At 42.5% G+C, this 23598-nt stretch overlaps 2 protein-coding genes across 2 annotated transcripts; one reads left to right on the forward strand and one right to left on the reverse strand.

The window, feature by feature from the left end:
• The first annotated feature begins 4234 nt into the window (after positions 1-4234).
• Positions 4235-9733, forward strand: PGRMC1 (progesterone receptor membrane component 1). Its single transcript, XM_048318489.1, has 3 exons — positions 4235-4650; positions 6482-6637; positions 7798-9733. The coding sequence occupies exons 1-3, from the start codon at positions 4329-4331 to the stop codon at positions 7896-7898; spliced, it is 579 nt and encodes a 192-aa protein (XP_048174446.1). The 5' UTR covers positions 4235-4328; the 3' UTR covers positions 7899-9733.
• Positions 9734-12462: 2729 nt separating this feature from the next.
• On the reverse strand, positions 12463-23004 carry LOC125333022 (A-kinase anchor protein 17B-like). The gene is made up of 4 exons (XM_048318488.1): positions 22872-23004; positions 16590-16827; positions 14237-15749; positions 12463-13696 (listed from the first exon to the last, which is right to left on the reverse strand). Exons 2-4 carry the CDS (start codon positions 16677-16679, stop codon positions 13560-13562), a joined length of 1740 nt encoding a protein of 579 aa, XP_048174445.1. The 5' UTR covers positions 16680-16827; positions 22872-23004; the 3' UTR covers positions 12463-13559.
• Between the last annotated feature and the right edge of the window lie 594 nt (positions 23005-23598).

The raw sequence follows: 23598 nt of genomic DNA on the forward strand, positions 1-23598 counted from the left end.
TTCCTTAGCATATTGAAAACTGGATTCTACTGGATCACTATGTAGTGTCTTAGTTCGTGCAAATCAAGTTCAGTGACTGAACTGATCTCAGCTAAATAAACTGAGATAAGAATCCATCCATCTTGTTGCATTTCTGCAACTAAAAGGTTGCAAGGTTATGCCTGGGAAAATGCACAGTTTATTGATAACTCCCTTCTAACCTTTGAATCTAATTAATGTTGAAGTTGGTTGCCAATTCCCATTGAAACAGACTGGTCTGCTCTGTTTTAGAACTGGCACTGCAACACATTGGCAGAGAAGTAATAGGCCCTCCTTCAGGGATACAGTGACACGAGTGAAGACGGTTCATGTGTTCCAAAATGCAAAGTGAATGTCTCCAGTGTAAGTAAAAATCAGTCCTTGTGAACAACATGTGTGCATGCCATGAATAGCATTTCCATATCCAACACTAATGGAGCAGAGAGAAGAACATTTCCTACTCCCTCTAACAGAGCTACTGGTTTGACTTCATCTGAGAATGCATCAATTTTCCTTCACATCATCCAGTTATTTCTGATATATAAAATCCTGCTGTCTCATTAGACGTATAAGGAAATCCAAGTTGTTATTTTCAGGAAGTCAGGGATTTTATTTACTCTTTCAGTGTCAATGAGTGTGCTTCCTAGGGATACTGAGACTCTTACTCTGCAAGAATCACATGTGGATTTACCTTTTCTTTTTTCCTCGCCTCTTCTGGATGTATCTGCAGCTTGTGCAGATTGGTTTTGACATCTGCTGCCTTTCAAAAAAAGGATTCAATACTGAGAATTCACACCTGGACTTTCACTTATAGTTAAAAGACACCTCCAAAACTTCCTAGTGTAGTTGCTGTACATACTGACCAAGAAAGCTTTCTTGTCACAGTGACTGTCAGTCCTGTTTGACATGATTGAACTGAAACCCATAGTCCTGGAAGGGGAGAAGATGATGCCAGTGAGGGAAAGATTTTAACTGCAAGCTCACAACAGGATATTTCTGAGGAAAGCAGTTCCTCAGCACAAGCAGTCTGCCTTTCCAATACCCCTCACTGACACATTTTCTAAAACTTGGTAAAAATTCCCATTTGGAGCTGGTTTATGCTGCAGATGTTTACACATTTATCTCCAGGAATATCAGGATCTCGATAGCCTTCAGCATAGTGTCTTCTTCACATTCCACGGTCCTTTCTCCTTGGACATTACTGGATGGAGAGCACAGCTAGAATGTTAGAAGATGCAACTGAAAAAAGAAACAGAAATGTGATGGAGGTGGAAATAAAAACTAATTTAAAAAAGCAAGTCCAGCAAAAAGATTGTCTGTGCTTTTGATCTGAGGACTGGATGTAATTCAGGGCATTCTTAGGTCAGGTCCCTGTTCCACTTCATACAAGAAGGCCACTGGATGACAAGGCAAAAATTGTCCTGTGAAGGGCTTCCAAAGGAACAATGAGAGAACATGAGGCCCAAAACCAGCTTGGCAACAATAGTATCATAGGGAACCCAGGCAAAGCACACTTTGTTTAGAATCATTAAATTTGCTCTAAAAGATGCATTAAATCTACCAGACAAGATACAAATTGGAAATAGCACAGTAAAAAGAACGATTAGGTGTAGCAGAGCTGATTTGACTTCATCTCTATGCTGCTCATTAAAAAATACAAGTAGAGTATTTTAAAATTGTTTGAACTGTCCTGATTTGCAAGGATATGAATGTTGTCTGAGTTCCAGCATTTTCTTCAATTAATAAGAAGAGAGCATTATACTAGAACATAAGCTGAAGGCTATCAACCTATCTCATAGACGTAAACAGACTAGTTTCAAGGAGAAAGCTATTGTTTTCTATAGAATGGAGAGGAAAACCTGTGTGGGAGCATAACTAAAGCCAGTGATGTTTAACTAGAGCTGGGGCCAACTCCTCTCTAAGTAGAACCTCAGTTCTGTTTAAAGGAATTGCCAAGTAGGCTTGCTAGAAGGAAGTGTAAAACAAAAGGTTCATTAATTTAGATATTTCCAACTAATTTACTATAATTTTATTCATATCATTTCTAAATATCTGTTCTTTTTTTTTTTTTTTTGCTTAAGATGCATTCTAAGGCATATGAAGACTTTTCTATAAAGAGCTGAAAAGTTGGGCCACTGTAACTTCCAGTACCAGTGCTTGTGTGGCAAATAACTTGAGAGTCTATCAGTCTTGGCAATGTTTCCTGGTCCTTCTTAATCTAAGAATGAACTGTTCTTGGATGGTTTCTCTTGGATACTAGGCATAAAAAAAGCTTCTTTTCCCTGCCTTGGTGTCTAGTTCAAGGTCAAATTCAGGGTTGGGGTTGTTTTGGAGTCTTGGGGTTTTTTCCTCTCGGTTGGAAAAAAAAGTATCCCTCCAAATTTTTGCTTTTTCCTACATCTATTCCTCTACAATGTAATACCAACACAGTGAAGTGTAACAGTCTCATGTCTACACTGAGCAGAATTAACTAGGTAATACAGCTCCCAGTTTGAATAATTCTGAAGTTTCAGAGATTTCTCTAGTATCCTAACTAGGGCCAAAATGCAGAGCTACTTTATTAACAAGGACAAATGTCAGTTATCAGATCAATGAAACAAGGAGTTTTTCAAGTTACACAGTAGGTGGAAGCAAAAGTTAGTGCATACCATGACAGGAGAGATCAAAGTTCAAGTGCTGATCAATAAAACAAGGAGCTTTTCAAAGGAGACAGCAAATGGAACCAAACACCCTCCCTTGCAAGAGCCAATGTGTTTACTCGAAGTCCTTGCATGTATCCCAAAAGGCAAAACTTAATCCATACCTGCAGTGACCCACAGTTAAAAATTTTCCTAACACTGAGAATTAGAAAGTAAATGAAATGCACTTCCATCACTTTTCTATAACCACATGTCCCAGTGCTAGGTTCAGTAAAAGCTGCCTGCTTCCCCTGAAGCAGTGAGATGAACCATCTGCCAAGCTATAATGCAAGATCAGGTTAACAGTTAGACTTGGTGATCTTAGAGGTCTTTTCCAACCTTAATGATGCTATGATCAAGGCTGGTACACTGCATTTCTTCTCTACATGTACCTGAGGTACTGACTTGTGTAGAGAGAATGATGATACTCTGGCAGGGCACTGGTTTGTGTTCTCTTTGAAGGACACAGTTTGCAGAGGCAACTACTCAAACCCAAAACATCACTTCTGCTTTCTCACACTTGATACCAGGGAGCAGATGTCAAGGAGAAGATGTTGCTGATTTGTACCAGGATCAGTCTGGCATAATCTGTATTCAGGGCTCCATTTGCTCCACCATCTGAACACCATACCAAGTAGATACATCCAGTTAGTACTTCATTCAGCTTAAGTTTTAATTCACCAAAGCCTCCACTGAGAAGAAACATGAATACAAAACTTTCATGTTGTATTAGTACATTGTGGTTGCTGGCTTCTGTAGTTTTGTGGGGCCTGAAGGTAATATCTGAATGAGAAAACCCCAGAAGTTTGGTAATTTCTTCCCTTTTCTCCTATGTTTAGTTCGACAATATTTCTAGAGAGTACTGGGAAAAATCACTGCCCTGCCAAGAAAGTGAAGATGTGCGCTGGCACAGGTGGAGCAAGTGTAAGGAATCACAGAATGGGTCAGGTTGGAAAGGACCACAAGGGGTCATCTGGTCCAACCTCCCTGCTCAAACAGGGTCAGCCCAGAGCACGTGGCACAGGATTGCATCCAGATGGTTCTTGAATCTCTCCTGTGAGGGACACTCCACGAACTCTCAGAACAATGAGTTTCATTGTGCAGGCACTGCACAGTAAAGAAGTTCTTCCTCATGTTCAGGTGGAACATGTGTTCCTGGGCACCAGTTTCTGCCCGTTGCCTCTTGTCTTAGTGTTTGGCACCACGGAGCTGAGCCTGGCTCCATCCTCCATCCAGCAAGGCTCGGCTGGTTCTCACAGCCCAGCAGGGCAGCTCTGACACAGGTCTAACAGCACCCCAAGGTTATTTTTTCCGGAATTTCTGTGGAACCGTGTGCCACGCAACAGCCGCAGCGGCCTGGCCTGACCCGGCCTGAGGCCGCCTCGCCGGGAACCAGCAGCCGGGGAGCCACTGCCGTGGCCGGACCCGCACCACCACCTAGCGCCGACGGCGGGCGCGGAGGCCACGAGCCCGCCCAGCCTGGGGCCGGCCCCGCGCCCGCGCCTCAGCCCCGCCGCGCCTACCGCCCCTCCCTTCCTGCCGCCGCCCCTCGGCCCGCCCCAGCGCGCCGGTTGTGCTCTGTGCCGCCGCTACGCGCTCAGAGCCCGCCGAGCCGCCGCATAGTCCAGCGCCATGGCCCGCGAGGAGGTGGCGGTGGCCGGCGAGGAGCCGGCGGCGGGCGAGGGCGGCGGGCTGCTCCTGGAGATCGTAGGCTCCCCGCTCAACCTGAGCCTGCTGGGCCTCTGCCTCTTCCTGCTCTATCAGATCCTGCGGGGTGAGCGACCCGCGGCACCCGCGGGTGAGGCGGACCCGCCGCCGCTGCCCAAGATGAAGCGCCGCGACTTCACGCTGGAGCAGCTGCGGCCCTTCGACGGCGTGAGTGACCCGCGAATCCTCATGGCCGTCAACGGCAAAGTCTTCGACGTGACCCGCGCCAGGAAGTTCTACGGGCCCGGTGAGGGCGGGGGCGGGCAGGGGCTGTGAGACGGGCCCAGCCCGGGCCCTCCGCGCGTTGTGCCCGGGGCGGGTCAGGGCCGGTGCGGGCCGCGAGCGCCTTCCCCCGGCGGGGATCAGCGCTCCTGCCTGACTCCACCCCGGCCCTGGTCCCGATCCGGAGGTTTGGAAAGGGCTCAGCTTGCCTTGCGGCCGGGAAGGCTGCGCGCCCCTGCAACGCTGGGAGAGCTGCGTCTCGGTGAGCCGGCGGGCAGGGTGACTGCTGCCGCCCGGGCTCCGGAGTTGGGCCCCGGTGCTGTAGAAACTCCGGGTTTGCCAGCTTATGTTCCTTCATTATTCGCTGTGTTTTCCCGTGGCAGACTACACGTACCATAAGGGCTTTGGCGGCTTTGGCGGCCTGGGGTGCCTTTGCCTGATGGAAGGCAGCAGAAGCGAAGTGTTCTCTCAGCGTTGACATTCCATTCCCAGCTTTTAGTGGCTATCACTCTACTGCATAATATTTATACTAAATATTTGGCAATTTAGATTAAACCAGCTTTCTATCGGGAGCATAGTTAAAACGTGCAAAGGGGAATAACCTATGCTCATAGAGCAGCCGGTGATGAGGTGGGTGGGAGTATGTGCATCCAGCTGAAAGAGTTTAATCACCTCCATGAGGGCATGGGGTTTTATTTTTATCAGAGGCTGCCTGTTAAAACGCCTCACTGAGGCTTGCTGATTTGTACCAGGATCTGTCTGGCATAGCCACTCTTCAGCTGTCCAGACAGCCTGGTAGCTGCAGTAGTGAGCTGCTAGTACTACTTTGAGACAAGGAGAATAATGCAGGAGACACCATGTTTTTGGAACTGTTATCGGTTACTACTTTTGGGCCAAACATAGATGAGACTTTCACTGAATGATGCCAGGCTCTAACTTTGCATTCTGCAGCAGTCAGGATGATATGTACAGCTGAGTTAGATGTGCAGTTTTCTATTTGTGCAAACTAAAACCCACTTGACATAAGGTCCAAGCTTCAGATGCTGCCTTCCTTGATGACAGTAAAAGCTGCCTGTTGCATCTGATTTGGTAATGGCTGAATGGTTCACCAGTGTCTGGCTAGTTTAATGTTCATTTAAATGGAAAAGTAAGATTGTTTTGATTAATTTAGGAAAAAGCACACTCTGGAAGATGGAATGTGCTCTACAATAACCAGAGTTCACATCTAACTTCTTTAAGCTCCATTTAGAAGAACTTTGAATGTCTAGTTGAACTTGCAATATCTCAATTTTTGGCTTGTCATGCAAGCAAGTTAATCATTAATGAAGTTTAGCAAGAGTTTATCTTGATATCTGATCTGCTGTGAGTTGCATGTTTTGATCATTTGAGTTCATCTTACATTTTAATAGATGTTTCCTCCAACTTGATCATTTCTAGTAGCTCCACTAGATTTTCTGTCAAGCCATCTTTTCATCTCAAGTCAGGAGTATCTGTTAGAAAACTTTAATTTCACCCCAGACATAGAAATCCTTTCTCTTTTCCTTATTCTAAGGATGTGCTTCCCAGTTTGTGTGCTTATCCTTACCCTGTTTACATGTGCCATTGTGTGGTTCATTGTCCGGATGTTTCAGCAAACTCAGTATATTTCTCCATGGTTTTGTTTCTTGTCCTCTTCCTCTGTTTTCTCTTATTACCAATTAGAATAAAACTTCAAAGCACTTCAGAAGCTTGAGGTACCTGACGCATGGGTAAGGGTAGAAACTCACCATCTGTTTTAGCTTGGGGACTCCGATCCATGAAGATCATGTAGCATCCATTACCTCTGCAATAATGCTGCTTATGTTTTTATTTTAAAGAGGGCCCGTATGGGATTTTTGCTGGAAGAGATGCATCCCGAGGTCTTGCCACTTTCTGCCTGGATAAGGAGGCACTGAGGGATAAGTATGATGACCTCTCTGATCTCAACGCTACACAGCAAGAGACCTTGAGGGACTGGGAGTCACAATTCACTTGTAAGCAATTTTAAACCTATTTGCAAAGAAGTAGTTAGCTGGTAATAGGGGAAGCAATGGTTAAAAAGCTGTAACCAGCTGGAAGCATTTTATATATATATATGATGGAAATTGCATACACCAATAACTAGCATAGTGGAAATCAAATGTGTTTTCTTTTTAAATCTAGTGTTGAAATATTTACTATAACCAGCTACAGTGGAGTTTTCCTCCACATGATGTCATTAGAAATCTCAGTCCTGACCTCATGTGCCCCTACTATTTTGGCCCTCTTCCTGTTTTAATTAAGACTGTTAATCATGCCACACTGAATGGCTGTTTTATTATGCTAACAAGCTTGTCACAGAAACCAGAACTATGCTACCAAATATCTGACTTGAACTAGTGTTAAAATCTACCTTTACAAGTGTTGAGCATCAGGACTGACAGTGAACTCCACTCTATTTATTACTGTGTTCCTATTAAATATGGCCATGAGTTGCTTTAAATTGTTATAACAACACTGCTAGTCTGAAATACCTGTAATCAGGGGCTTCTTTTGCTTTCTTGAAGTTGACAGATAGGCAACATAGTATAGCTTTCAGTCCTTACATGTACATGGTCTTGGCATTTTTACACGCTCAAAAGGAGATAGGAAATAAATCAGAGGCTTAATCACATAATCAGATAATAGATCCATCTTTATCTTTGGGAGAAATTCTGTCCTATTGAATATTTTCAATACACATTACAAAAAATAAAATCCCTTCTAAGTTGTATGTGTGCACATTTGCATGTGTGTGTTTAATAGATGATGTAAATAGTCTAACTGCCTTTAGTTGAAAAACTAGCTTTGACGTTGGCAAGAGAAATAATCTAATCCAGGATTCTGTTTCTTTGGCTGGGTGAGTCCCTCAGTTTGTGTTTATTCATCTTTTGGTTTAGGGAATAAAATGAGATTTACAGTTACATTCACTTCACATGATTCTTACTACAACAGTAATAGTAGTTCAGGTAATAGTTGATTTTAGCTTTTCTCCTTTATCCCAGTGTTTGGAACAAGTTGCTCAGAGCTGTTTTATTAAAATATAGCCATCCTGTTCATTCAGAAAACAGTCAGAGGAGTTTAAAAAGGTGTCTCTTCAGGGCACAATAATTACTTGGATTTTTTTTTTCCCCAGTTAAGTATCATCATGTTGGTAAGCTGCTGAAGGAGGGGGAGGAACCCACTGTATACTCTGATGAAGATGAAAAAGATGCCCAGGATGCAAAGAAAGAGTAGATAATGCAGTGAGGAACAATCTATTTTTGAATCATAAAGGATCATTTGTAACATTCCACTTCTGTTTCACAAGGTGCAGCAGCAGCAAGGCTTACAGAAGGTCCAGAGTTACAGTGAATTGTTTCTTTTCAAAGGTTTCCTATTCAAATTCAGTGGGAAACTTCTGAAGGTCTATGATCTGTCTTCCTTTAAAACCACATAAGAAGTATGCATGACAAATGTCTGCGCAAAAGTAAACTGCAATTTTGGCAATAAAGGACTATTTTTCTGCTATCACCATTTACTGCAGAGTCAGTCGAAATAAAGTTTTTCATTACCAGCCTAGCACTGTGGACACAAGCACATGAATAACTTCATATATGCAACACAAACACCCCTAGATCTTCTTTTGTGTTAGCTTCTGCAGGATCTGGCCCCAGGGTTGTAATTCCTTTTGAAAAGGGACTATATTTTGTTTGTCCACAAAGCATCATACTCATTTGTTGTGCAATGTAATTCAATATTATGTAAGATAATTTGGCTTTCAAGGAGTTGCATTAGCGACTTACAGATGAAACACTAACTACTTTTAAAAAAGATCAAGAATTTTTGAGAGGTTAAATCACTTTTAAATATTTAATAAAGACTAATGTATTCAACATGCATAATTCTGCATGGACTAATATTCTTTGTTCACTTTTAAAGCACATCTATAGTGTTACAAAAGTTTAGATAATGAGTGGAACTAGGCATCCCTAAAAGTACACCATGGAGTGTGACTTGACTATTGTTCACTTGAATTTCTTCTTCTTAAAAAATGCTTCCGTGAATGTTAATGGAATTATATTAAACATGGAAGATCAGCTGTTCTTGCTTCCTAGGCCTAAAAAACAAGAAGTTGCTGGTATGGCATGATTAGCAAGTGCTCTTGTACATGCACCTTTACCTCGCAGGAAAACATTACTGGTCAATGTAACTTACACAAGTTTCCTGTACAAAATAAAACAGCGTAAGCTGTTTCTGCGTTGAGGCCTTTGTTGGTTTGGAATGTTGCCATCAACAAAAAAGGCACAATCTCATGCATAATCAGCAATGCTATACCTGTGGACCTGACCTTTGAGTTGCTTTTTACTTATTTGCTCTCTTGGCTCACCTCTATGCTTAATTACTAGTTTTTTCTAAGTGACCTGCCTCCTACCAGAGAGGGCTGGGTAAATGGATATGACCAAGGAAAACTGTAAATGTTCATCATCCAAAATACTTCTGTAAAACCTTCTTATAAATTCCAAGATAACTAATGATTTGCTTTTGAACTTGTTTCTTGTCCAGGTGATTCTGCTAGTGCAGAATATCCAAGGTGCCTGTCTGGTGTAGTTCCCTTTGATTTCTCTGGCTCAGCTGTCTGGTTGTTTCAATTTGGCAACATGACCAAAATGAGGAACTGAGTGGGAAGGTGTAAACTAGGCAAAAGTGTTTGGAAGTAGAGTGTGTTGCACAACAGCAGCTTTCATAAACACGTTGACACAACATGGTAAAGTGCCTGAGACCATCTGTGGTGAGAACAACTGACTCCCCCTCAGTCCCAACACTGTCCTGGCATTTTCTTTTGGTTGCACTGGGCCTTCCAATGAAGAGCAAGGTTGTTTGAACCAGAGAGCTTGTGTAAAGTGGTACTGTATGAACTACCTAGTAGTAACGAAGGTCTAGAGGCACATGTAGACCTTGTCATGACCTTTGTGTTGCTATTTTATTTTTAGAGACATTTATACTCTTTGCAAACTAGTACTAATGGTTTACCTCAAATTGAAAATGTGCTTTTATTTGTTTAAGGCAGAAAATAAAATACTCTTGCATAATGGTGGTATTTGTTTTTATTTACTACAACCAGATGTTATATTTAATAGTCTCCTAATGTTTCGAGTTTTATATTGTCTTTCTCTAATGTGTCACATTATCCAATGCATAGATTGAGTAAAATATGTTCTAATGGAATGCTTGTAAATGCAGTTCTCTAGTAAAACTTTAACGGAATATTAAATAGAGAACATGCTCTATTGCAAAAACAGAGTTAAGCAGAAGAAAAACCCCAAGTAATTGTTAATACTGAGCAAAAGCTGGAGCTTTGGAAGGTTGTAACCTACCCTTCAGTGGACCCAACCAGCTGACTCTCAAGTTACTCCGTAACGTCTCCCGAGGAACTGAACACTATTTTAAGTATTAATCTGTACATTAGAACATTATGCTTCACAAAGAAAGTAGTAACAAAAACAATGCAGAAAATAGGCAGTAACAGAAGACAAAGCTCATTGTTAATACTTTTTGGGGAGGAGGTATGACACTTTGGTAAGACTGTTACTTTTTGAGGGAAAACAGAGAATTTATTGTGAAAGGGGAAGAAGCGAATCCCAAAAGCTGCTCATAAAGTAGCAGGCAAAGATTTTACTTCCTTCTAAAGTGCTGAAGAAAATGGATGGATTTTAGCTTCTTTTTTAGTCTGTTCATTACCATTTGTACCCTTCCTTCAAGAGTGACTGGCAGCAATGAGTATGCAAAAAGAACCATGCCAGGCAGCTTATCAGGCTGGTAGGACGTGATGACCAATTCAATGCAGAGAATGTCACCAATCTCCCTCATCTGACATGTCCAACACCTGTCACAAAGATATACTCTAGGACAAATCAAAACAATTGAGTCATATCTTATTTCCAACCAGGAAAACTCATGTCAACTGCTTTGTAAAATTCAGATATTCTTTTATCTGGACTTCGTCTGCCCTTAATCACCTTTATTAACTCTTGCTTCCTGCTGTTTCAGTTAAACAAAAAAAAGGTCATTAACAAATACATCTGTTGAAAGTTATGTAAGGGGTTTTATGAAAGGTGAGGCATTTCTATGCATTACCTGGAATCCCTGGATTAAGAAGAAAGGGCTTTATAATTGCTGTATTGTATTTCAAGCAGATGGACTGATTTAATAATGGACCTTGTGTATTTCTGCTTTAAAACCAACATGTAGGATTTTGACTTCAGCATTCAGCACAAGGTACAACCCACAGGTCACATATTTTCAGTAACAAAGCATTGTTCAGCCAACTTCTGTTCTACCAGTTCTATGAGGAGGCATTTTCACTAGTTCTGTACAAAAAATTAGATTTGATGGCAAGATCTGCAGTCTCAGGGTCTAACTTCATACATGTCAGAGTAAACAGTATTTCCATAAAAAGCACCCAGCCTCCTGAAACAGCAGCTAGGCACAACAGCACATGTCAGGTTCAAACTAAAATGTGTGAAATTATGCCAGAAATGTTGTACATTTCCATTGCTGAACTATATAAATGCTGCTTTTAATACATATTTTCATGTAATAAATGTTCTAATTGCCAAAACATTCTGTAACTTTCATACTTGGGATGTGACATATAACTACTAAAATCCAATCTACAAAGCCATGCATTTTAAAAGTTTTAAAGCAAACTGTTACATGTATCTTTAAAGATTAGCCTTCAGGATAATAAAATTATATTAAGCAGTCCAGTGTATGAAAAGATAGGGCTCATATTAAATATGCTGACAGGAAAAAGAAATTCTTCCATGTGAGCGTAGTGAGGCCCTGGCAGAGGCTGCCAAAAGAAACTGGATGCCCCATCCCTGGCAGTGTTGAAGACCAGATGGACAGTGCTTGGAGCAGGTGGAAGGTGCCCATGCCCTTGGCATGGGGGTTGGAACAAGATGGTCTTTTAAGGTCCCGATCCAAACCATTCTATGATTTTGTGTAAAGTAAAATTATTATTAAAGCACCTGAAATCAGGTTCTAAATAATGTCAAACAGGAAACAGAAGTTCTCTTTCAGTATGAAGATTACAATGTCTCACATTTTAAAGTGCATGCATATTTTATTTACTAACAATGTTTTACATGGAATGAGGACTTGGGAGATAAAGCAAATCCTATCAATTTCAGTCAATACAGGTGAACCTGAAGCAATTACAGAAATTGAGTATTTATTTGTTATTGGTTACTGTGACAGCATGTTGATAAAACACTGGAAATTTACACTGAAGGAAATCTTTAGTTCCTTCTCCTCCAGATTAACAAAAAGAAATACTTCCTCACCTGTCACCAAAAGGCCTGTCTCATGGGAAATGGGTACTCATGGACAGAGAACTGTCTATAGATTGGCAGAGGGGGAAGTTTTGTTATCTTTAATCTGCAAATATTGCATAGAGAAAAAACACCATTGGTATGTCACCTCAGTGCAACTGAAAATGTTTTACAAGGTCAATGAATACAATAGTCCATCTTCATTATAACTGTATAAAATACTAAAAAGGAGACTTAAGAGGGGCATAAATGTTCTCCAAAATAGTCAGAAAATACTTCTGTCAAGAAAATAAGATCTTTTTAGATAAAAGTAATAGATTAACAGTACTTTGAGTAGCAACCATTTGTCATGCATGACCCCGAAAAGGCACTCAATGTCTGAACATATGAACAGAAAGACTGATAAAACCTGGCTTAGAAGCCTGCAGGAATCACCAGTATTGAAGACTGGGGGAAAACCTATCTACCACAAACAATTACAATTATTCTTTTTTATTACGATTTATTAGAGCAGAAATTACAAACATGGGTAAGATCTTATGTAATGAAGGCAACATTTTCACATTAACTTCGTCTACTGACATGTAATAAATAAAACATAATAAAATGAAAGCTGCAATAATCAGTGCATTGAACTTTGAACTGGTTCTCTGTATCTTGCTAAGGGACTTTGAAAGCAATTGTGGCTGTCTTCTAGATATAGCCAGCTGAATAAACATGGATATAACTCAAGTTCCTAGATTGCATTTTCACATTTTTATCTACATGCAGCACAACTCTGACAACATTTCACAATTCCTCTGGAAAGCATTTGTAAGCAAACTCATACTAAAGAGCTATCTCACTATATGTGCCTTCAAAATCTTGTGAACTGTCAACCTGCATTTCCATGGGGACTGTCAGCAGGCTGACAAGTACTGCCCTTTCATTATCTAACACTCAGAGCTTTGCTTAGACAACCATTCAGATTCCTGGAAGCACTACATTGAGCGTAAGTTCAGTGAAATCCTTCCTCCCAAAGGCGAGCAAGTTTTCAGAAACACCTCTAGAATTGTGAATAGAAGACAAGGATTCTTCTAGTGTGGGTTTTACAGAAGATGGGATTTTTTTCATATTTGGAAATCTATTACTTCTCAAAATTGAGTATAAATGTCCCCCACATCACTCCCATCATTATAACAATCTGATTGAGGAGGCACTTCATATGCTTGCTCTAGGATTGACAATTATGTTTTTTTCCAATGACTCATTATTAGTAAATACTGTAATTTACATTATTCCCTGCATTCAATCAAAGTGTAATGTTCCAAGATCTCAATCTGTGTCCTTTTAAGTTCTTAGCCACTAGTCCATGAAAGTTTGTCTGGCTCTGGGGAAAGTTTTGGTCCTGTTATCCAAAAGGCAAACACAGATTCTGCTTTTGTGGCTCACTACACCAGTTAGATATTCTAACCAAAGGAATCACCTAAGCAAAAAAAAAACCAAAAAAACCAACCCAGTATTTCATATACCTTTTAATGATCAAAGGGCTTTCCTCTCCCACCCCCGTATAAAAACTTCAGAGCTATAATACAGTAGCTGTTCAGCATCCTCTTCTGGGCTCTGCTCCACAGAAAGTATCTGAGCAGGGGTTTGTCTGAATTATCTCAAGAGGAAATAGAGGGCATCCTCTGACGTCTGCATCCATCTCTCTTCTCAACATTAATTTCCTCTCATCTCCTGTAGATAAGAGAAAGTTACTTGAAATGAGTTTGTCAGGTGGGCAGGGAGGGAAAGGGAGGTGGCTGTAAGGTATCCACCAATCAACTGGAGGCACAGTAAATCATAAAAAGGACGGTAAGAACAGCCAGTAGCAATCCTGTATGAACATTAGATGTATTTTAGCTATGTAAAAATTCACTCACCTGCGACAGTACTTCCCACACAGCTGTGCCACACACTGAATTGTCTATCAATGTTTTAGTTGTCTAAAGCATGTTGTTAGTATGCATGTAGTTAACAGAATAACCACCCATTGCTAATGCCCAGGACAGATACTGTGCTAACCAATTAAGTAAACAAATATTACTCTTGAGCTGCAGCTGTGTGTTTCAGAGCTAAACTGAACAAACTCTTAATTGCAGAGAAGTTGCACTGGGTTTTTTTTATCTCATGCTTATACTTTTTAAAACCATTCATCACTGTAAGAACTGTGGCAACCTCACCTGCCACAGACCTGTCAAATTCAGTCCCCTTAGCTGTGGCGTCCCTCTTTCTCACCTCTCCTCTGGAGGATCTCCTGAAGGGGTGAACCATCATGAGGGGTAACATCTGGTGCTGCCATAGAGGTGTGAAGTGTCTTGAATTTCACTTTTTTGTGCAACATTTTCTTACATTTTCTCTGTATCTTTCTGAGTGACCCCAGCTGCATGCAACTGTCCGTCTCTGAAAAGCCACATTCATCAGATAAAAGATTAGAAGAAAGCTTTTTTCGCTTTTTCTTCATTTTATGAGCATTTCTCTCCTTTTCCCTGGATTGTCTCTCACTTTTCTTTCCTTCATATCTTAATTTACTACTAGACCTCTTGCACGACTTTTTAAGTTTACGTTCACACTGCTTTGCCAAGCCCTCATGGACAGAATTAGAACAGGAGTTACATTGGCTGATTTCCTTCTCTTGACCTTCCAGAGCTACATTTTTACGGTAAACCAGTAATTTTCTTTCCCCGGCTCTTGCAGGCAAGCACCCTTTAATACAACTGCTGTAAATTTCTTCATACCTTCTTTCTGCTCTCTTCACTGAGCCACCACATGCCTCTCTAAAGTACTCAGAATCACTGATCTCTTCCAACAAATCCTTTAATCTGCAAGCAGATCTACATGTTCCATATGGTACAGTGCCTTCATCTCTACCATCTTCTTGTTTGAATTCCTTATTACGAGTAACAGTAGTGCACTCCAAAGAATGATTCAGTCCAGCATGTGGTAAGTTATCAACAGTCAGTGAGTCATTCCTCTGCACTTGCAGCTTTTTTGCAAGCTTGCCCCCATGGACCTTGCTTTCTAACACTTTGTCTGTTGACTCAAGTTCCCCAAGAGTGATCACCAGCCTATAATTACTATCACTACTACAATTTCTCTTGTGGCGGTTTTGTACAGGACTCACTTCTCTGAAGTGCTGACCATGTTTGTTACTCAAGCTGATGTCAAACCCACTACCATCATCAGACACCACTCGCTTCCACCGGGACTTGTTCGCAGTGGTTTTTGGCTCTAAGCAAACACGTGCATAGTGTGGTGTCTGATAGTAGTTTAGTAAATAATGGATGAATTCATCAGTCTCATAAACCTTTTGCTTTTTGCAGTCATCTTCCTCAGACACTGTCTGCGTGTGAACTACATCCAGTGCTGGGTGGTGCCTTCCATGGAGAGGTTCGATGACCCGGCCGTCCTGGGTAACCGTGATCAGCAAAGGCCCACAGCCTTTGGTGGAGGAGTTGCACACATCTCTGCCAGGCAGTCCATCAGAGCTCGGGACTGGAGAGACATCATTTAAAATTGTCCTAACTATGTGACAAGTAGGTGCATGGAAGTTACTCACATCTCCTTCCTCACTACATAAACCGCTAACTTTTTGGGTTAACGGGCACTTAAACTCCTCCTTACGTTTCAGCTCTTTGTGCGTATGATAAAGGGAGCTAATCAGCTCCTGCTGTATGTCTTTAAATGCTGTTTCAGAAAATGAATCGTCCTTCTTTACACCCAGTGAAGGATCCACTTTTTGACTTGCCAACTGCGAAACCAAGAAAATAGAAGTTTATTTAACACATCACCTTCATAATTAAGAAGGCTAATGTCAGATGTAATGGGGCTCTAAAATTCATGCAGAATGGCAAGGGTAGCCTCTGACTTCAACTCATAGTAAATTACAGTCCTTTAGAAGTCTTTTACATTAAGGACTGGGGAAAATACACACTTGTTAAAAGCTGCAAGCAAATTTTCCTCCACAAATAGTGAAGACAAAACCATATTAGAAATTAAAACCCCATTTTCATTTGAAACTCTTTTTTTTGCCCAAAGCACTAAACTAAACCTACAAACATTAATCTGTGTGCAAAACACTCAAATTTTATCACTTCTCTGCTGACTTTCTCAAGACATTATCTGAATCAAACTGAAATAAGCCTGGTAAATGAGTGCAAGAAAAAAGAAGAGGCTATTAGAAATGCAACTGGTATAATCTGTGCAAATTTAATTCAGTCACTTGTAGGCCTGAGACCAAAACAAGCAGAGAGAGCATCACTTATGTCCTCACCCCAAAATTCCTTGCTTGCAACACTGGATCAAGTCTAATAGAGGTAATATAGCCTTTCCAGCCCTATTTTTTACTCAGTAAAGATAAGGTCTTGAAAAAGCACCAAAGGCAAAGTTTCTGTGTAAAAATGCACTACGTTTGCTCTTAGGGTAAGACTGAGAGCAGATTGTCACAAGACATGGACCTCAGGCCTTCTCAGTGTTCAGTCAGCCCCAAAGCAGTCTTCTGAATAGCATCAAGATATCAAATGTCTAGTGGATTATTCAAGCTCTAATAAATATCCTCAAAAATTTAAAGTACGTTTTAAAATAGTCTTACTTTCACACGACTTAACAGCACTGTAAGCAGTCTGACAGACTCCACTCTTCTCTGAGCTAGCAGGGATTTCCTTTCTTCCCATTCAGGCATATTCTCTGGCCACTGCTGTTCTTCAGCTGGTACCTTCCGCTGCTTTGGGCGATGTTCCTCATCTCCATCTATCTGCCTTCTCTTCTCTCCTCTCGAGCTTAGCTTTCCTTTTTGTCTCTTGAACTTCTTTTCATCACCACTTCTTTTTCTAGGTAATTATCAATATGGGACAATTTAGATGACACTTGTTTTATATTTTGCATCCTGGGGGATTGGATGTAAGTCTTTGAAGTGCTAATAATAAGCAACCAGTCACCAAGAATCACATGTGGCTAACAAGGAATCTCGTTTGCTTAAATAACATGTTTAAAAAACATGGCACATAAATTACACACACCTAACTGATCCCCACAGTTAGAAAGTTCTTTGTCTCTTCAAATGGTTTGTATTCTTGGGTTTTCTTTATAAGCACTGCCAAGACAACAGCATCACATGATTCTTGTCTCCAAGGGCACAGCTAGAGACTAATCATTTGGATCTATTTCTTAAATTAACAAATCTCCCCTACAGATTAGCATGAGGGTCCTATTTAAGAGGTATTACAAGGCTCTTGTAATTCAGGGGTTATCACTGAACAAGGCTTACCCTGAGCCAAGGCCTTCTCTGCTCCTCACCCCACCCCAGCAGCGAGAGGCGGAGGGTGCCCAAGGAGCTGGGAGGGGACACAGCCAGGACAGCTGATCCCAGCTGACCCGAGGGATATCCCCAACCATATGGCCTCATCCTCAGCAATAAAGCTGGGGGAGAAGGAGGAGGGGGGAGCATTTGGAGTGATGGTGTTTGTCTTCCCAAGTCACTGTTATGTGGGATGGAGCCGTGGTGTCCTGGGGATACAGAACACCTGCCTGCCCTGGGAAGTGGAGAATGAATTTCTTGTTTTGCTTTCCTTGTGCACATGGCCTTTGCTTTACCTATGAGACTGTCTTGATCTCAATCCTCAAGTTTTCTCACTTTCACCTTTTTGATTCTCCTCCCCATACCACTGGGGAGAAGGGGAGGGAGTGAGCAGCTGTTGTAGGACTTAATTACCAGCTGGGGTTAAACCACAACAGGCTATCACCACTTTTTGGAAACTTTGCCCTGTAGGAAGTAGATCTACCAAATAATCAACATGATGCATCACAAAAACCTCCAGAAAATTCAAGGAACAGTGTTCACACAAGTAAGTGTTTAAAAACAGTTTTTTAAAAGTATTTGAATAAGGAAGAATTAGCAGTGGAAGCATAGCAGTGCTTTTAGAGACCTAGCGTTAGATTCACTATGCGTTTTAAGTGTCTGGTTTTTTAAGAAGATGCATAACCCGACTGATTACTAGTGACAGTGTAGGATGCCATCCAAACACATTATCTAACGAATTAAAACTTCAATATACTACTATTACTCATATGCGAATTTAAGAACACTGCAGTAAAGATATCAACGATAAAAAAATAACACACAAAAATGGGTAAAGACAGAAAAGTATTCTTTTCATAGCTTTGGATTTTCTAGTCAGCTTGGAGGCACTGAGAAATGTACATCAAATTAATTTTATTTCAGGGCATAAGGACATTGATTTAAGATGTTGCAGCATAGAGCAATAACAAAAGCCCACACACAGAGCCTTAAGGAAACAATCCTCAGAACAATTTGAGAGCAACAGCTCTCACTATAGGCCCACAGAATCATAGAATAATCCAATCTGAAAGGGACCTCGGGATATCTCCAGTCCAGCCTTTCTCATAATCCAGACCCCTACATCTGACATCTTACACACAGAATTATCATTATGGTTTTCTTCCCAATATATAAATTAACAACTACATAGTATTGTTTCAATTTCTCCAACTCCTGTTTCCTCAAAGCCTGGATTTTTACACAGCCACTCTTCCTGTATTTTACTTGGTATGAGGAAGTGTAACAAATTTCAAGAAAATGGGACATTCTCTAAAAATATACTCTCACCTTTCAACCCCCTCTCTTTTTTTTCCCCCTTTTTTGACCGTGCTCCTGTTCTTGCAGCTTTAGTCTTTCCAGGCTTCTCTATCTTATGGCTCCTTCACTAAAAATGTCTGGTTGTGTCAAAAGCCACCTGTCACAGAAGAAGCAGAATCAGACTTAGCAGCCCAGTTTGCTGCATATTTATACAAACACAGACAACCTGCCGAGTAAATTAGAGACCCAGGTGACTACCAAAATACCACTACACTTGTGAGAATGCCTCTCTCTACCTTGACATACCAGAACTTCTAAAGTTCATACTGGGTTGTCAATCAAGCTCAAACATCCCTCTCCCAAATATCTCCTCCTGCTGTGACATCAGGGGCTCACAATCTGACATCATACCTTTGACCAAACCCACTCCTGGTAGGCTCTTCTGGGAACTCAAAAGTTCAGCATGTTCAGCACAGCACTCCTAATTGCAGGAGTTAATGCAGTTCTGCCAAAACTAGAGTTCACTGACTCTTAGAGCAACATCTTTTGGATCACATGCTTGTTTGCTTGCTTAAAAATTGATGGATTCTGTTGATGTGTGCTGCATTTCATCAGCTTCAAATGCCCAGACAGAGCACATTTAAAGAAAACACTCAAGCAAGTTGCATCAAGATCTATCTACACTGAAAAAGTAAGTAATATGAAGTATTATTTCCAGCATAGAGGGATATTTCAGGGTAACAGTTTAGAAATTACCAGCTGGCACAAAAAATGAAACTGGGTACTCCCTAATAAGGGCTTATGGAGGTAAACCAATAGGCTGCTGAAATTAAGCTTACAGGTTGCACATTTTCTTTTATAATGCCACACTACGCATAACACTTCAGTGGATTCATCTCTCAATATACTTAAACAAAAAGGTACATAGAAGAGAATAGCTACCATTTTCTAGCCAAGAATCACCAGGCAGCCGCTACACCCACTTCATATTGAACAATAAGAAACTAAGTATCTTCCAGAGTATCATCAGTTCTGGACATCATCTCTAAGTTTCAGTGCCAACTACACAGAAAATATTGACAACCTTTAGCTTACCCAGAGAAATTTTTCAGGAAATCAAAACAGTATAATGCTGGGTTTTGATTAAAGGAGTTAAGTTCAGATGCCTGAATTCCATGTATCAGTATACCTACATCTAGTACAAACAGGATAATCACCCAGGGGTTTTTTGCCCCTCACATGCTTAATTGTCCAAAAAGTTTACAGAGAGGCTTCCACCGATTATCAAGGACTTTTCAGGCCTAAATTCAAGGAAAAAGAAGCAGAAGTTGGCAAACCATCTGTGCCAGTTTCTTCCACAAAGTCTCAGCACCTAGTTACAAGTAAAGCTTAGTGTATTTTAGTAAGTCCATATGCTATATTTTTCTTTATTTGATAGACACAATTTTAACATAAATACAGACTAAATCATATGGAGACAAAAAAGTTACATATACAAAGAGAACTGCAAGAGTGCCACATAAAAGCTTCCGCTGAAGAAACATGAAAAAAAAGTAATATGGTCTTCATAGGTTATCAACTATAGTGCTATTACTTGAAAAATGCCTGTTTGCTTTCAATATGGGAATGTACAAGGGAAGACAAGCACAGAAACTGTTTGGTAAAAGAGGGTGACTACACTTTACTGAGAATGATGAAGAAAAAAACCCACATATGTACTAGAGGAAAAGCTAGTGCAAATAACATTAATATAAAATAACCAGGAACTTCTGGAAGCAGCAGCTACAGCACAGACTGCAGCACTGAATCGCTCCTCTTAGGGAACTGCTGCCAAATGCACTCAGAATTAACGCTAACTTTGTCTCATATATGCAGAGCAGATACGCAAAGCACCTTCTACAAAACTGAAGCAGCAAGTAATCTCTAGAGTCCTTTCTGCCCACTGTGCATTAAGATAAAGAGCTTCCTAAAGCTTTCCACCAAGTTAGTGCCAACTATGCTTCTGCCACCCCACTAAGATTTGTGGTGCAGCAGATTAAAACATCCAGGACACTGTTGTTGCAACCTGTAGAGATATGAAAGTCAAGCCTGCAGACCACCTGGTGTACATAAAATCTTGTTCTGTTTTGCAAGTACATCTTCTATTAAACCAACTGATATAGTATCCTGCCCTTGCAAATCTTCTTTCACTTATATCCTTACACCATCATGGCTGCAGCCATGTTCCTACTACTGCAATCAATCACGTAAAAGCCATAAACTCTCTTCATAGATCTGAGTAAGCTATAGTAGTTTGCTAGTGCACACTATTACCCTTGCTCTTCCCCACTTCTGTTCATAGCTAGGAGATCTTCAAGCATCAGAAATTAATTTCTCACTATCTAACTGTATACAAAGCCCAGAATTATTTACTGGCTGATCCACTGAATTGCTGCTCAGCAGCATGGCCTTTTGAAATCAACCCTGACATATCAATAAGCCACTCCCTTAAGTTATAACTGTTGCAACTGACAAATCACAAGGAATTTGGCCTTCAAGCCCTTTACCAAATTATTATTTCCTTTTGGCCACTCTGCCATGGTAATAACATTTGGAGCACATCTGCCCTTGCCCTAGGGTTTACTACAGTAACTGCAGGCTGAACTGTCCTTATCTTACAACACCCTAACTTGTGTCACCTAAGTTCATACTTTAAAACAAACTCACACTTTAGGGAAAAATTAACAACCTGGAAATACCTAACCTGAAACACTCACATAGTCCATATGAGCAACATGTAAGTAGTGGGAATAATTGTTCTAAAGGTGCCCCTCACATTTGCTCACTGTGATGTGACAGCTGATGGTAACAGCTCTTACCATCCCCAGTTTCCCAGCTGGTCACTCATGTGAGGCCCTGGCCCATCACAACAGTTTCAGAGACCATACCATCAACCAGGTCAGGAAAGAGGGTTATCTTGAAGACAAGAAGATAAAATCATATTTTGCCAGGTTACTTTTCAGATATTTGATTTCCCTGTTCTCACGGACAGTGTGGCCTCTGAGGAGTCCCACCAGCAGGGCTGAAGGCAAGCTCGAGGCAGAGGAAATATTTTAATTCTGCAGAGGTGGGTATGCAGGAGCACTACAAGCTAAGGCAATGTGGCAAGTGTATGTATTGATCCACAGCAGCAGAGAGTTTATCATGCAGGGAAAAAAAGCTAGGGTCGTTTAGCCTAGAAAAAAGGAGGCTCAGGGGGGACCTTATGGCTCTCTACAATCACATGAAAGGAGGCTGGATCCAGGTGGGGGTCGGTCAACTCTCTCAAGCACCGTGAGAGGAAATGGCCTCAAATTACATCAGAGGAAGTTTAGATTGGATATTGGAAAAAGTTTAGATTGGAAAAACTTCTCCACTGAAATTGGTGATCGGCATTGGAAGAGGCTGGAAGCCTTCAAATAGTTTGTGGATGTGGCACTTGGTGACATCGTTTAGCAGTAAACACAGTAAATGTTACTGGACTCTGTGATCTTAGAGGCCTTTTCCAACCCTAGCGATTTTATGACAAGCATTTACCAGAAAGTCACTTGGAGAAGTTTAAAGAAGAGCTTTAAACTGATTTTTAACATATGAAATGAGTTTATCCAGGCTGCTCTATCCAAAATTAACTGAAAAGGAGCGATGATAAAAAAGTGCCGCTGCTCTCACGAATATTGCAGTAAAAGGGGCGTTTTGAAGCGAACTCTCCCAGCACCGCTATGCTCCATGCTGTCCGAGGTGAGGATAAAACAAACCGCCAGCCCCAGCCCAAAAGACGGAGCCACTGAAGGCCGCGGTCCCCCGAGCTCGGGCAGCGCCGCAAGCCAGACGCCGGCAGCGCCAGCCGAGGGCAGCCCAGCGGGCAGGGCCCAGCTCTCGGCGGCTCCAGCGGGAGTCGCGGGACCGCGACCCGGGACGCCCCGCTCCCCCGCCCCGGCTGTGAGCCCCGGGCAGGTGCGGACCCAGCTCGGGCAACCCCCGCGCCGGGAAGCCCCGGGCCCAGGCCCGCCGCGCGGGCCAGGCTCCTCCGGCCGAGCCTGCCGCCGCCCAGGGGTCGGAGCAGACGGAGGGTCGGTCCGCCCGTGCCGGCAGGCCTGCGGGCTCCGGGCAGCCCCAGCGGAGCCGCCGGGAACCGCCGCGACAACTTCCCCTGGCGGAGCGAGCACCGCCCGCCCGCTGCCCGGCGCACTCCGGCCTGGCCCGGAGCGCCCTCCGCCAGCGGCACCCCACGCCCCGCTCCCCAGGGCCGGCCGTTCTTACCCTCCGGCCGCCGCGCTACCGCCGGCCCTTCGGCCACCACCCCGGGGCGGAGCGCAGCGGACGCGACAGCGCCGATGGACCCGGCCCCAGGGCGCGGCTCCTCCGCTCCGCCCGCCTTGCCCGCCTCCAAAGCACGCCCGCCTGCCCACGCCGCAGATTGGCCTGTGCGGTGTGTGAGGGTTTCACGGGTGTTCTTGAGGAGCGGTTCACGAAGCGAGTCCCAGGAGGCGCTAGTGGCTGCTCTTCCTGCCTGGCCCCTCGCCCGTGACCTGCAGGGCCGGCCTTAGCTGCAGCCGCCTGCTGCCGGCATCTTCCGCCTGTGCGCCTCGTGTGTGTGCGTTGTATTAAAAATAAGCCAAAGAGAAAAAGTTACTCCTCGGCAGTTGCCTCGCTCAGGCAGAGCAAAGGCTTGGTTGTGATGCAATACCGTGTTTTACCGTGTTTTTCTTTGCCCTGTAACAAAGGTAGTTCATCCACCACTGCTCGTGAGTGATAAGTGTGTGAGGGTTTATGTCCATCTTTCCCTGGTTTAGTACGGGCTTGTAGGTGTTTTCCCGGTGGGAAAGCACTGCCTGTGTCTCTGCACGGTACGGCTGTCAGCTCCCAATGGTGCAGTGCTCACCCATGTGCTGCTGATGGTACCGTCTGCACTTCTTTGGTTGTTCTCAATTTAGCATCCCCAAGACAATGTACAACCTTATATATATATATACTTTTTATGTCCTTC

This window comes from Corvus hawaiiensis, chromosome 14 (genome assembly GCF_020740725.1).
Source record: "Corvus hawaiiensis isolate bCorHaw1 chromosome 14, bCorHaw1.pri.cur, whole genome shotgun sequence".
NCBI lineage: Eukaryota > Metazoa > Chordata > Aves > Passeriformes > Corvidae > Corvus > Corvus hawaiiensis.

Bases quoted from the DNA above. Each gene is read 5' to 3' on its own strand.
- PGRMC1 (XM_048318489.1), top strand. From the start codon at position 4,329: ATGGCCCGCGAGGAGGTGGCGGTGGCCGGCGAGGAGCCGGCGGCGGGC. The intron at 4,651-6,481 runs GTGAGGGCGGGG...TTTATTTTAAAG, and splicing joins CAGGAAGTTCTACGGGCCCG to AGGGCCCGTATGGGATTTTT. The intron at 6,638-7,797 runs GTAAGCAATTTT...TTTTTTCCCCAG, and splicing joins CTGGGAGTCACAATTCACTT to TTAAGTATCATCATGTTGGT.
- LOC125333022 (XM_048318488.1), bottom strand. From the start codon at position 16,679: ATGCCTGAATGGGAAGAAAGGAAATCCCTGCTAGCTCAGAGAAGAGTG. The intron at 15,750-16,589 runs GTAAGACTATTT...TTGGTTTCGCAG, and splicing joins TGCTGTTAAGTCGTGTGAAA to TTGGCAAGTCAAAAAGTGGA. The intron at 13,697-14,236 runs GTGAGAAAGAGG...TCTTATCTACAG, and splicing joins GGAGATCCTCCAGAGGAGAG to GAGATGAGAGGAAATTAATG.